Source organism: Cetorhinus maximus, chromosome 15 (genome assembly GCF_964194155.1).
Source record: "Cetorhinus maximus chromosome 15, sCetMax3.hap1.1, whole genome shotgun sequence".
Lineage (NCBI taxonomy): Eukaryota > Metazoa > Chordata > Chondrichthyes > Lamniformes > Cetorhinidae > Cetorhinus > Cetorhinus maximus.
In genome coordinates, this window is record NC_135893.1 from 46,581,453 (window position 1) to 46,595,901 (window position 14,449).

The 14,449-nt window shown below is 41.1% G+C and overlaps 2 protein-coding genes across 7 annotated transcripts in view; one reads left to right on the forward strand and one right to left on the reverse strand.

Moving 5' to 3' along the window:
• The window catches only part of fam234a (family with sequence similarity 234 member A), a 44,198-nt gene extending 39,261 nt beyond the window's left edge, over nt 1–4,937 (reverse strand). Inside the window, exons 1-2 of one of the 2 annotated variants that reach the window (XM_078558318.1) lie at nt 4,817–4,937; nt 434–802 (exon numbers count right to left, since the gene is read on the reverse strand). In XM_078558318.1, the coding sequence (XP_078414444.1) occupies nt 434–704 (271 nt within the window). In that variant the 5' untranslated portion in view covers nt 705–802; nt 4,817–4,937. Of the gene's footprint in view, nt 1–428; nt 803–4,816 lie in introns of those variants that run through there. The other variant, XM_078558319.1, reaches the window with a different exon arrangement.
• A 369-nt stretch (nt 4,938–5,306) lies between these two features.
• luc7l (LUC7-like (S. cerevisiae)) overlaps nt 5,307–14,449 on the forward strand; it is a 53,892-nt gene continuing 44,749 nt past the window's right edge. For 2 of the 5 annotated variants that reach the window (XM_078558325.1, XM_078558328.1), the window contains exons 1-4: nt 5,307–5,536; nt 7,535–7,605; nt 8,405–8,499; nt 13,143–13,241. In XM_078558325.1, coding sequence (XP_078414451.1) covers nt 13,146–13,241 — 96 coding nt within the window. In that variant the 5' untranslated portion in view covers nt 5,307–5,536; nt 7,535–7,605; nt 8,405–8,499; nt 13,143–13,145. Of the gene's footprint in view, nt 5,537–7,534; nt 7,606–7,682; nt 8,308–8,404; nt 8,500–13,142; nt 13,242–14,449 lie in introns of those variants that run through there. The other 3 variants (XM_078558326.1, XM_078558324.1, XM_078558327.1) reach the window with 3 other exon arrangements.

Below are 14,449 nucleotides of genomic sequence, written 5' to 3' on the forward strand. Positions count from 1 at the left end.
CATGTGACAATGTCACACGAGATGGGACCTGTTAATAAGAAGCACAAAAACTTTATTGAAGTTTTTAAAAACAGACATGAAACCTCATCCTGCCAGCGGATGAGGTTTCATATATTATCAGAAGCCCGCTGGGGCTCCTGGCCTGCCCGCCAGCCTTAAGATTGGGTGGGCAGGGCATTTAACAAACTTAATTATCCTGTCAATGGCCTTAATTGGCCATTGACAGGTCGGCAGGCGGACGGCTGATTTCGCTGTCCGCCCGCCTTCCTCAATATTTAAATGGACCGGGATGACATCGGGGGTTCCGCCCAACGTCATCCTGCATCATTTTCCCCCCGGCGAGCGGGCCCCACTCCCAAATCGCCGACGGTAAAATTCTACCCATTGAATTATCCAAAATCCATGCATTATAAGGAACACCATTACACCTTACCTGCATTTTCAAATGTTCTGTTCCATGCCCTTTGTGACACAGGCCTCACTGGACAAGGTATTATGAAGGAAAATGCAAATACCACAATTAGACATACAAATAAAACCAAGAAGAAGGCAGCAGTTCTCCAACGGGAAAGCTGACCAAATTTTGTAAGTTTCCTGATCTTGGTTTCTTTGCGTCTGTTAGAAACTTCATTTGTTTCTTGGTTTCTGACCTCATCATTTTTCAGAGGATGTATCTCTCCCTCTAAATCTTTGTTTTCTGTCATATTCCCAGTCTACATCACAATGCGGATACGAGTTACTTATGCAAAATACACCATTTTTCTCCTTTGAGCAGTTCCTCTTGACTTGTCCTTTATTCTTCCTGTAAGATTAAAGACATAGTTTAAATTACACAGTGTACAAAGCTTTTTGCTATTGTGAATATTTAGTAAAAGAATATCCAAACAGCTGAAACTGGTCCCTTCTATTTCCACATCCTTGTGTTCTCCATAACAAAGGGCTTCTGTTGGATATAATCAGCAATCCCAAAGTAACCAATTAATAGAAGAGGCAGCAGAAGAAACAAAGGGAAATTATATTGAAGGTAGAAAGCAGCGATCAGCGAGTTTGATGTCACAGTTAAAACAAATTAAAATATCTTATTACAAAAAATAATTGACACAGCAATACTCTGCAAAAAGCTAGGCAGTCATACTATATGTTGACAGACTCAACATGCCTTTTGGGAAGGGAAAATTGACGACTGGCTGAATGCTGAATTTCTCCATGAGGCGTGCCCACTCGCCTGCTGTTCAGACCACGCCTGTCCAAAGGATGACAGAATTTTATCTTCTTTTGACCTCTCTGGGGCTGTTCGCCCCTGTTTCCCTCTCAGTCATGCCACCTTCCACTTATTTCCTCTTGGACATTATGAGCGCCCCACCCCCCCCTCTCCATCCTTACCCAAACTCACTTGTTACTGCTCTGTCTTTCTGTCATTGTCCAGGCTCGACTACCCCTGGGATAAACTTATTGTTGCCCATTGTGCTTCTCCAGACAGACATTCTCCATGTCCATCTTCCCCACAAGACCATATTTAAATCTCACCATTTGAGTTTCCATCTCTGCAGCAGCACTGAAACATCTCTAAACCAAGCCACATATGACATCCTCTAAGTCTAATTTGCGATTGTACTATCCCTCCTTGTGCTTCTCAACCTTTGATACGATCAGCCACACCGTCTTCCTCCAGTGCCTCTCGTCCATTGTCCAGCTCAGTGGGACTACTCTCACCTGGTCTCAATCTCACCTAAGCAACCACAGACACAGCATCTTGAGCAGTGACTTCTTTTCCCACTCTCGCACCACAACTTCTGGAATTCCCCAAGGATTTATCTTTGGATCCCTCCTCTTCCTCACTTACATGTTGTCCCTTAGTGACATCTGCAGATTTGTCAGGTTCCACATGCCATTGACAACACGCAGCCTGACCTTTCCACCATCACTCTGAACCCTCCATTGTCTCTTTGTCATCACATTGCTTGCCCAACTTTCAGTCCTGTATGTGCCACATTTACCCTAATTAAATATTTGAAAGATTGAAGCTGTTGTCTTCAACCCCTTCAGCCTTGACACTGATTCCTTTTCCCTTTCAGGTTGAACTAGGCTATTCACAACCTTGACATCCTATCTGATTTACAGCTGAGTTTCTGACTCCATACTTTCTCCATCACAAAAATGTCCTCCTTCCAGCTCTGCCAAAACCCACAGCTATACCTTCGATACCACCAAAAACCTATTCCAATGCTCTCCTGGTTCTTTTTATTCTTTTATGGGATCACTGGAAAGGCCAGCATTTGTTGCCCGCTCCTTATACGTTTGAACTTGCTAGGCCATTTCAGAGGGCAGTTAAGAGTCAATCACATTGCTGTGGGCCTGGAGTCACATATAGGCCAGACCAGGTAAGGACAGCAGATTTCCTTTCCTAAAGGACATTAGCGATTTTTACAACAATCAATGATAGCTTCATGGTCATGATTACTGCTTTATATTCCAGATTTATTAACTGGATTTAAAGTCCATCAGCTGCCATGGTGGGATTTGAACCCATATCCCCAGAGCATTAGTCTGGATCTCTGCTTTACCAGTCCAGTGACATTGCCACTATGCCATTATCTCCCCACTCTCGATAAACTTCAGCCATTCTAAACTTTATTGCCCATACTAAGGCCAGGATTTTCTGGCCCTGCCATGGTGGGGCCTGTTACAGGGTATGCAGCAGCCCAGCCAAAGTTCATTTCTTTCGGTGGCACCTGAAGATCCTGGCGGCAAGCAGGGCCGGAAAATCTCAACCCAAGTCTCACTCACCCATTACTCCTTTGCTCTCTGACTTATATTGGCTTCCAAACCCGCAATGCCTCAAATTATAAATGTTCATCTTTGTGTTAAAATCCCTTCAAGGCCTCACTGTTTTATATCCGTACCCTTCTCCAGTCCTACATCCGACACATTCCGCTGGTTATATTTGCTGGACTAATTTCTGCAGCTAATTCAGACTTGTAGTGGTCTAAAATATCGCCCTAATTCAGCACTACAGCACTGTGCGCAATCTCGGGGGCGGTTTTGAAGTGAAATAACATTATAGCAGCTACAGAGGCAAAAGAACACCCTGAATCCCAAGCATTGAGACCATGCACTTTCTTTCCATCATTTCAATCCATTTGGCGATAGACAAAGACTTTTCTGCACAAATGTTCCACATGTGAAGCATATCAGGGTCTCATTTTTGACCGGTTGCTATCTACCTAGAGACAGATATACAGTCTATGATGCAGGATCTCCAACATGTATGACAAGGCTAATTTAGCCACAAAATGCAAATGGGGCCATTTAGTCCATGAAATCCATGGTTCACTACATCTAGCTGCCTTGTTAAATTATTCCAGAAATTTTATCTATACTACCTTTACCCAGAGGTGCATTCCAGGTACCAATCATTCTGTATGAAGTAGTATTGACACGGGTCCTGAATTTATTTTATCCATTTGTACTTTCAACCTGCAAGTCCTTTAACTTGCAATAGTGTTCTATGCCACTTCTAATTTTGTCGAATCACAGTAAAATCCCCATGCAATCATTTCCTTCCAAGTTTGATGTCAGCATTTATCTAATTTTTCTTCATTATTCTGTCCACTGACACCAGGGATTAGCCTCTCTGCACTGCTTCAGACCTAGGATGTCCTGGTAATCATCAGTAAGGCAGTGTTATGGGAAGCATCTGACTCAGAATTCCAAGGTAACTTCAGCATAACTTTCCATTACTAGGCAGCATTACAGAGTGAGACCAATCCAGCAGTATGAACTACATGGGGAGCAAAAAAACTGAGCAAGGAAATTCTAAAAAAACAAGATTAAATGTTCGGTGTGTGTACAGCAACAGTGTATTCATTTGTCTGGATTTTCCTCTGAATTACTGACAGATTTGGGGCATAAGTCACAACAAAATTGGCAGTAATGCCTACCACCTCAAGAATACCTGCCATTTTTTAATGTCAACCTTTAGGTCCACCATGACCTCACTCATCATACTTAAGTGAGATCAGTTGAATATGGTTAACCTCCAACTATTTTCCCCAACTTCTTCCCCAAATCAGTGATGGTAGATGTATCAGGAAGGTATCTCTGAGTTGGATACCCACTCACCAAGTATAGACCAGGAAGGTTGGGACTCGAAACGTTAGCTGTGCTCCTCTCCACAGATGCTGCCAGACTTGCTAAGTTTTTCCAGGTATTTTTGTTTTAGGTTTTACTTAGATATTTCCGAACACTGGTATATCAAACAGCATTCCCCCACCACCACAGGCTGCTGAGGAAATCTGTAGCATTCCAGGCATATCTGGTAGCCTTTGCCAATTTGACAGACAACCCATACATCAAGTTGATCACCAGTGCTGCATTCCAGAAGACAGTCCTCTGTGCTATAGAAACAGGGGTTGATACAATAAATCAAAATAAATTTGGACCAGGGTGTATGATGTATAATCCCGATTTGATTTGGCAAGTTCTCTTGCTGCAATAAAAAATCTATTTCATATTCCTGGACCTATGTGAGCATTTACATCTTATTTATTGCAGGAGCAATAAGATCAACAAAATCAGAACACTATTTTTTACTGGAATATCCTAAATTATGTCCTATGACTAGGTTGGCAGAATTCCCTGACAGCCTCAGGAATAAACATAATTACAGAGTGTCAGCAAAAAAAAACCCAAAGGCAGGAAGCCCGCCCCCATGGAAACACAAGATGATACAATATGAACAACTAGTTTAAACAACAGTGTGAACAACAACTACTCTAGTTCATAATAAACAAACATCTTGGAATGAGATTCTTACAGTGAAGCAGCCGCTCTAAACCCATCCACAGAGACAGAGACGCAACACCCTCTCGGCCTGAGGGACAACCGCCCAGCGCCTTGTCGATGTTTACCTCACTGCACTGCGCATGTGGACTAGGTTCGCAGTGCTCTCTGGGTATTATAGTCAATTTCCCCTATCCACTGCGGGACATCCATTGGGCAGGGACTCCACCTCCTGGCCTGACCCGCGCTGGGCGCAGTGCTCTCTGGCTATTGTAGTCCATCCGCTGTCCACAGCGGGATAACCATTGGGCAGGGACTCCACCTCCCGGCCTGCCCCGCGCTGGGCGCCGTGCTCTCTGGCTATTGTAGTCCATCCCCTGTCCACAGCGGGATAACCATTGGGCAGGGACTCCACCTCCCGGTCTGCCCCGCGCTGGGCGCCGTGCTCTCTGGCTATTGTAGTCCACCCCCCTATCCACAGCAGGCTAAGCATTGGACAGGGACTACACTTCCCGGAAGTCCCCGCGCTGGCGGGTTGCGGGTGCCGGAAGGTTGGTACGTTACCGAGGGAGAGCGCCGAGTTAGGCCTCAGGGTTCTGCTGAAGTGTTCCCGTCATTTATCCATATAACATATATTGTTTTAAAATTATCACAAAACACAAACTGAGATCGTAAAAGACAATAAAAAAGACAATGTCTGCTCAGGCTCAAATGAGAGCGATGTTGGACCAGTTAATGGGCACCTCCAGGGACGGTAAGTGCGTCTTATTTGGTATTTTCAGAGCTGCCGTTTCTTGTTTTCTTTTCCCAGAGCGAATTTTCGTTTTAAAATCAGTTTCGGTAACAAAGCCGCCCGTTCGCCGTGAGCACGAGAGAAAAGAAAATGCAACAGTACCCAAGGTGTGGTTCACACTGTGAAGGGAGGCTGATCCAGGCCAGGCCACATGGGATATTGTAGGCCTCAAAAACTGCCCTATCCCTTCACTAATACTGGGGCACTCTGCTGGAGAATGACCATCAGGTTCAACTAGAGACTAAAGTTAAATAAAGCATTTGCTTAAATAAAGTCTAAAGTTGTTCCAAACATGGGGTGTTGCTGAAAGAGGAAAAGTTGAGTAACACACAGCAGCTATTTTAGTTCCTTGTTATAATGGGTGGACTTGCTGCTGGAAACAATCCCCCAAAAAATCTGCTGAGGAATACAATTTAATAATATTGTACCTAACACCTAACAATATCATGACTTGTACTTCATATTTACTTCAGTTGAAGAGAAACTTGAATCCATTTATTTCTTTCTGCCAAGCATTTTAAATAGATTGTGATAGTGTTGCAGTACAGTTTTCATAAAATTGGTGCAATAAAAGAGGGATACGTTTGTATGTTGTGGTGTCTATGTGTTTGGTAGATGTATCCAGCAACTCTGCAATATGCTTCCCTTTTTGATTCCTAATCATTGAAATGTATAAAGTTGAGAAATGATGAAGTAATGTAATTGCCCAGGAAAGCACTGCTATAAATTTGGAGGTGGAAAAGAAATTCTATGAAAGCTGTTCATATTGAATGTTATTGGCTCAATACTGTAGTGTATGCATCGGTAGTAGGCATTCACCTTTAATTTGAAAGCATTACTTTTAGGTCTCTGAAAGACTGTGCTTCCATTTTTTGAGTTGTAGATGAATGTATTATGTCATTAACCTAAGTTGCATAATTTCAGCATTTGCAAAATTGTGAAGTGTGGGAAAGTTTATTTGTGTAATCTTCCTATCTTGTTCCCACACTTGTAGATGTTGCACAAGCAAAGTTTTTTTAAAAATCTGATAAACTTGAAGCAATACAGGACATATATAGCGCATGGTTTGTGTACAGCATTCTCTCATGGAGAGGAAGGAGTTACTCCAATATTCCTTAACAATTGTAACATTGATAACATTTTTGTTTGGAAAAAGTTACCTTTTGAAGGTTGTATATTTGTTGCGACTTTGGTGAATCAAAAAGGTGGTTGCTTTTTGATAGACTTCATGAGCGAAAACTTTCAAAGACAATTGTGTCCTTTTAAAGTTAAAAGTGAACACTACAAATTTCATTTTATGTTTGGAGAAACTCCTTTCCAAAAAAATTCACATTGTTTTTCTGCCCCCCCTGATATCAGCAGACCTATTTTAGCACTAATATTTTCTCAGTGATGGCACACTTGGGTACTGTTGATTTATTTTCACTACTTTCGTACATTACATTACATAGATCAAATATATTTTGTTTGTTGGGAAATGTTGAGTTTTTTTAAAGAATGTTTAGAGTAGCTAAACTTGACGATTAATTTTAAAGCTTAGAACTTCTAAAAAGAACAAGGTTCATTCAACGATTTATATCGGGTGGGATGGTCCTTAGTAGGTTTTGAACCTCAGGGTTGTGAATGAGAATGCAGCTCTTTTTGAAACAGTTTGTTAAAAAGAAGTTTTTAAAATACACTTAATGTGTTTTCTTACCTGTAGGAGAAAGGAAAGCAGTAATGTCAAATACTTGTTTTTTTTTGTCCTCTGTTTCCTGTTCTAAACTGAAAAGTCACTAGCTGTTACCTGTGTGTTCCTTTTTTAGGTTTTTGATTTTGTGCAAACTTATGGCTTGCACCTAACTTCAACTTTCTTGCAGGAAGCTCAGTTATGTTTTATTTAGTTGCATTTGAAATTTGCTTCCCATATCTCTATTCATACAAACTGAACAATTGTGGCCCCTTGTTTTATTTATAAAGGTTCAATGTATCTTTGCCTGCCTACATCAATCTGCAAGGGAGTTGCAGAAAAGCCTCATGTTCATCGAGCCGTGAGTCATGAATAATTTTTAAAGCTGTTATGAATATCAAAAAAGTGTTTGCTTTTCAGAAGTAATTAATATAAACAGCATAGACTAAATATAAACTGCATACAGTGGGAAACACTACAGTAGTATTGGGATACTTGCAAGTCTAAAGGAATGATATTTGAATATTACACATTTATCATATACACAAAATGGCATTAAATTGTCACATAACAGTTACATTTTACCTTTATTCTTTGTATCATTCCTGTAACTACCTTACTACAGGTGTGGCCCAGAAAACCTTCCCCCTTTAAATTTTTTCCAGCAAGTAAGAATCTGTGCAGATGAGGCGCAAAGGTTGAAGATGCTGGGTGGTACCTTATGGATGCTCACAGTGTGTATAAAAATCCTAACCTGAGTTCTTTTTCTGAAAGTGTTGGACGTTACAATGTGGTGTCAATAAAGCAAACTGTACCTGTCATTCAATTAAAGTGCTTATAACCTGTTTTAGGCATGTTTTTGCAATTTAAAAATGCATGCCATTATGGCGTTTTCTATGTAGTCTGATCAAAGTACAACATTCCAGAGGCCCAAGATTTAAGAAGAATGCATTCGCAAGGTGTTGCCTAATGAATTCTGTGTATGTTGTGCGAAGAATGTTCCTATTCTGCAGTAAAGATGAAGAGGTAGTCACATTATTAAGAACAAGAAGGCATTAGTACAGTAAGTTGGCTGTAAAGCAGCCTGGTGATGAGTCCATTTATTCAAAAATACTTCTGTTCAATTTTGAGCTCATCAGCTTTAAACTGCCTTCTTTCAGGAGATGCAACACGACAACGTGTGAAATTCTCAGATGATAGAGTTTGCAAGAGTCACCTTCTTGGTTGCTGCCCTCATGACATTCTTTCTGGAACGGTATGTAGCTCTTTCACACCTTTTTACTGTTTTGGGAGAATGCAATGAAGAATAATTGATGTAATGTTTTGATACAAAACTTTTATTAATTCTAATGCTTCTCGTTCATGGATTCCTTCCCCTCCAGGCTCCCCAAATGGGTGGTCTGTACTTTAAATTTCTAATGTCAGGAAAGGGGAATTACACATCAGAGATTACTAGATCTTTGTGGGCAGTTTTCTCCAAGGTCAGCAGAGAGCGCTGGCATCTCGCCTGTGACCCTGAAATCTAGGCCATCACTTTTTGACCATTTAGGTGATATGCTATCCAATTGTGTCTCAAGAAAAATAAGTTCGAACACTCCAGTAGTTAACTATGGCATTTGAACATACCGATTGCTAATTGTGCATCACTGCGGTATTGCTATTAGGTTGCCTATTGAAGCAACTATTTGTTAGTTTAATCAAGATGAAATATTTGAACTGAAGCTCGAAGTAATACTTAATGGCCCAAATCTTCTGAGCAGCGGCAGTGATGAGTAATTGTCACTGTTCTCGAAGATTCCCTCCACTTAGGCATTTCTTCTGGGATCTTCCAATCCTGGCTGTTAAAGAAATGCGCAGTGTGTCGTTCCTCGGGGAACTTGCAGAGTAGAGTTGGAAGAGATGACATCCCCCCTTTTAAAGGTCCAATCTTTGAATGTAGTTGACTGAATGAATGGGTAGTTGGGGTGTGGGGGAATTGGGTAATGGAGGGTTTGGTGATTGGGTGGTCAGTTGTGTAGCTATCCAAATGTTAGACTAGGTTTTAATTTGTCTAACATTTCCTGCGTAACTATTCGGGTAAGTATTGCGGAAATGTCTGAAGTCTCTGACTCTAATTCAGAGTTGGAGACTTTTGTGGAAGGGCCTGTGGAGCAGGAGAATTGCCCATTGGAAGCTTAAACTCCCCGGGCAATTCCCAAGTTGTTTCACACGTCAGGACCTCCGCAGGGTCCCGACGTGCATCTTCAATCGTATGTCTGCTCACTGACGATCTGGAAGATTTGGCCCAATGATTTTAGCCTTTGGGTTTGTACCCAACTGTTGGGCAAAATCTTGGAATTTGTACCCTAATAAGAACGTCATAAATAGAAGCTGGAGAAGGCCATTTGCCCCTTTGAGCCTGTTTTGCCATTCAACAAGATCATGACTGATCTGCATCAGCTCCACCTTCCCGCACTACCCCCATATCCTTTAGTTCCCAAAAATTTATCCATCTCTGAATTGAACATGCTCAGTGACTGAACATCTGCAACTCTCTGGGGTAGATTCCAAAGATTCACACCGTTGAAGAAATTTCTCTTCATCTTTCTCCTAAAAGGCCAAGCCCTTATACCGAAACCCTGTTCTACATTCCCTAGCCAGGCTAAACATTTTCTCTGCATCTACCTTGTCAAGTCTTTTAAAATCTATCTATGTTTCAATTAGATTGTTTCTCATTGTTCTAAACTTCAAGTAATCTAGGCTGAGTCCACTTAATCTCTCCTCATAGGACAATTCCCTCATCCCAGGAACTAGTCTGGTGACACTTTGTTGCCCTCCCTTTATGGCAAGTAGATCTTTCATTAGGTAAGTAGACCAAAGCAGCAAGCAGTCCTCCAGGTGTGGCCTCACCAATGCCCTGTATAATTAGAGTAAACCTTCCTTACTCTTATACTTCAATGCCTTTGCAACAAAAACTAACTTACAAATTGCCTTCCTAACTACTTGCTGCACCTACATGTTAACTTTCTGATTCATGTGCAAGGACACCCAGGTTCCTCTGAATACAAACATTTCTCAGTCTCTCGCCATGCAAAAATTTCTGCTTTATTTTCCTACAAAAGTGGATAACTTGATACTTATGCCACATTATATTTCATCTGTCATGTTCTTCCCACTAACCCAACATGCATTGTATCTCTCTATAGCCTCTTTACATCCTTCTCACCACTTACTTTCCCATCTAACTTTGCATTGTCAGTAAACTTTGATACATTACATTCAGCGTCTTCATCTAAGTCATTAGTATACATTGTAAATCACTGATGCTTAGGAACTGATCCTTGCAGTACAAGAGAAGGCCAGAGCTGGGAATTCTGCGGCAAGTAACTTGCCTCCCACTTCCCAAAACCAATCCACCATCCCCAAGGCATAAGACAGGAGTGTGATGGAATACTCTCCACTTGCCTGGATGAGTGCAGCTCCAACAACACTCAGGAAGCTTGACACCACCCAGGAAAAAGCAGCTTGATTGGCACCTCATCCATCATCATAAACATTCACTCCCTCCACCACTGATGCACAGTGGCAGCAGTGTGCACCCTCTATAAGATGCACTGCAGGAGCTCGCCAAGGCTCCTTAGAACCTTTCAAATCCCAACCTTTACCACCTACAAGAGCAAGGGCAGCAGATGCATGAAAACACCATCACCTGCAAGTTCCCCTGCAATTCTCACGCCTTGGAGCTGTTTTACCATTCCTTCATTGTCACTGGATCAAAATCCTGGAACTCCCTCATAGCAATGTGGGTGTACCTATAATACATAGACTACAGAAGTTTATGAAGGAGCTCCTCATCACCACCACCTCAAGGACAATTAGGAAAAGACTGTAAATGTTGACCTTGTCAGCGATGCTCACGTCCCAAGAATGAATTTAAAAAAACTTTTTTGGGTTAGCAAGCTATAACTGTCCCATTTATCCCTACTCTTTCACCCATTTACCAACCTTCAATCCCTGTCCTAATTTTGTGTAATAATCTCTTGTGTAGCACTTGATCAAATGCTCTTTGAAAATCTAAATGCACTACATCCACTAGCTCCCCCTTAACTACCCTACTAATTACATCCTCAATATAACCTAACAGATTTGTCAAACATCCCTTTCATAAATGTGTGTTGAGCACCCAATCATATGATGATTTTCTAAATGCCCTGATACCATATCACTAATAGATACCAGCATTTTGCCTACTGATAAGCTAACTGACCTATAGTTCCCCGTTTTTTCTATTACACTTTTCTTAAATAATGGGGTTATGTTTGCTCCCTTCCAGCCCTTGAAAACTGTTCTAAAATATAAGCAATTCTGGAAGATCAAAGCCAATCTGTTTACTATCTCTGCAGCTACCTCTTTTAAAACCCTAAGGTGCAGTTCAAGTCCAGGAGATTTGTTGCCCCTTAGTCACTCTCGCAAAACCTTTGGTTCCCCATTATTTCCCAAATATTTTTTGCCTCCTACCTTGAAGATGTAAACAGAGTATTTGTTTCATATTTCTGGCATTTTCTTAACCCCCATTATGTCTTCATCTATCTTTGTCTCGAGTAATGCAGCATTGCAACCACACTATATGCCAAGCTATTTTTTCTCTTAACGAACAACTTTCCAACTTTGAGTTGAGTAAAATCGTTCTATTTGACCCCGAGATAGCCTTCAAGCCCATATCTTTTCTAACATAAATAACACCTGCTTCCACTCCTGTAACATCAGTTGTCTCCACTCCTGCCTCAATTCATCTCTTGCCATGCTTTTATTATCTGCAGATTGAATTCTCGACATTCTCCTGGTTGAACTTCCATCTTCCACAAACTTGAGCTCATGCAAAAAGTCTGTAGCCTTACTCACATAGAGACCATTTATCACATATGATTGTTGATCCACATTTAGTTCACAGCCCACAAGCACCTCAATTTTAAAATTCTCACTATCATGATCAAAACCATCCATAACCTGGACCTGCACTATCTGGAACCCTTTCCCCCAAAAGCTGTTGAGGCTAGGTCAACTGAGAATTTAAATACTGCCATTGATAGATTTTTGTTAGGCAAAGGAATAAAGGGACAACAGTCGAAGGCATGTAGTTGGATGTATGGTACGGACCAACCATCACTTAATTGAATGGTGGTACAGGCTTTAGGAGTTGAATGATCTATTTTTGTTCCTAACTCTGTACCTCCTCAATCTCCATGATCCTCTGAGAGCTCTGTGTTTCACCAACGCTGACTTTATGCATCGCTATTTCCCTTGCCTCATTATTGGTTGTTGTGCCTTCAACTGCCTTAAAAAAAAAAGGCAGGCCTCAAACTCTGGAATTCCCTCCATAAACCTTTTTTTTCTCTCTCTCCCTGCTATATAAATGCACATTGTTGTCATGCAACGTTGCATTCTTAAGTGGACAAGCTAGTGTCCCTTTGAATAGAGAAGATTAGAATTCTTCAGTATGATTATTGGTACTTTTTGCTAACTGCTGGACTGTTGGTCTTCATTTCTAAGTTCTCTTAAACAAATTTCCACATGTCTGTGATGTTGAACAATTTATTGTAAATGACTAAGCTACAAAAATGCAATGATGAAAATGTAAGAGTCTAACAGGGAATTAGTATTTTGGTATTTGTAAAGATTTATAAAGATGCTGACTGTTGGAGATTTTTGTTTTCTTAATGGCTAATAAGCTAAGTGATCTTTTAAAAATTACTTGAGGAAATAGCATCGTTTGGCTTCTTTAAATAGCAGTACTGTAATAGCAAGTTGCAGTTTCTATAAGAATGCACTAAGTGCTAGCAAAATACTGTACCTTGCATATATGCACAAAGGACATTGAATTTTGAGTACATTGATTACATTTAAAATTCTCTTTACCAGCGCATGGACCTGGGAGAATGCACAAAGATTCACGACCTCGCATTGAGAGCCGATTACGAAATTGCTGCAAAGGAAAGAGATTTATTCTTTGAGCTGGATGTGAGTTACCAAAATTTCAGTTTGAATTAATTTGGGCTTTTCCTGATCACTGATATGAAAGAAAACATTATTGTTCTCGTATCCTGTGGTGAGCCAAAGGTTATATTGTTGAAAAATGAAGGCAAAGTGTGTTGGAATTTGGAAGTCAGAGGGAGTGCAAGAATTTGGCAAGATGCTTGTAAGAGGTAGTGTAAAGTAAGGGGGGGTTACTTTAGTTCCAGAAAAATAAATAAGGACACTGAAGTTACAGAAAGAAGTCTTTATTCATGTGTTCTCTGCCTGAAGGCAGGTCCTTGGTCCATTTGATGCTGATGCTTCATCCTCAGTTTTTTTTAACCGATTTTTCAGTGTTAGTTTGCCATTGCCCTCAACTCTCAGGGACAGAGTGAGGAGCCAGTTCCCAAAGCTACCTCAGCAGGAATGGGAATCAAACCTGCGTTGTTGGAGTTATTCTGAACCACGTACCAGTCATCTAGTCGTCTGAGCTAACCCCATTGTGTTTCTTTTTTTATATATATGAGATCAAACAAATTGGCATCTTTTCTTTCTTTACATATTATTTCTGAAGCAGAACTTCTAAGTTAAACGTTTTGTTAACACGATGTTTAAGTCTCCATTTTTGTTCTAACAGCATATGATAGTATAGTGGTTATGAATTAGTAATAAAGAAGGCTGGTCTAATAGCCAGACGATGTGCGTTCAAATCCCATCACAGCTATTTGTGAATTTGATTTCAGTTAATTAAATAAATCTGGAATAAAAGCTAGTATTTTTTTTATTCATTCACGGGATGTCGGCTTTGCTGGCTGGGCCTGCATTTATTGCCCGTCCCTAGTTGCTCTTGAGAAGGTGGTGTTGAGCTGCCTTCTTGAACCACTGCAGTGCATGTGGTTTAGGCACACCCACATTGCTATTAGGGAGGGAGTTCCAGGATTTTGATCCAGTGACAGTGAAGGAATGGAGATTATATTTCCAAGTCAGGATGCTGAGTGACTTGGAGGGGAGCTTCCAGGTGGTGGTGTTCCCATGCATATGCTGCTCTTGCCCTTCTAGATGGTAGTGGCCGTGGGTTTGGAAGGTGCTGTCGAAAGAGCCTTGGTGAATCCCTGCAGCGCATCTTGTAGATGATGAACACTGCTGCTGCTGTGCGTCAGTGCTGGAGGGAGTGAATGTTTAAGGATGTGGTGCCATTCAAGTGGGCTGCTTTG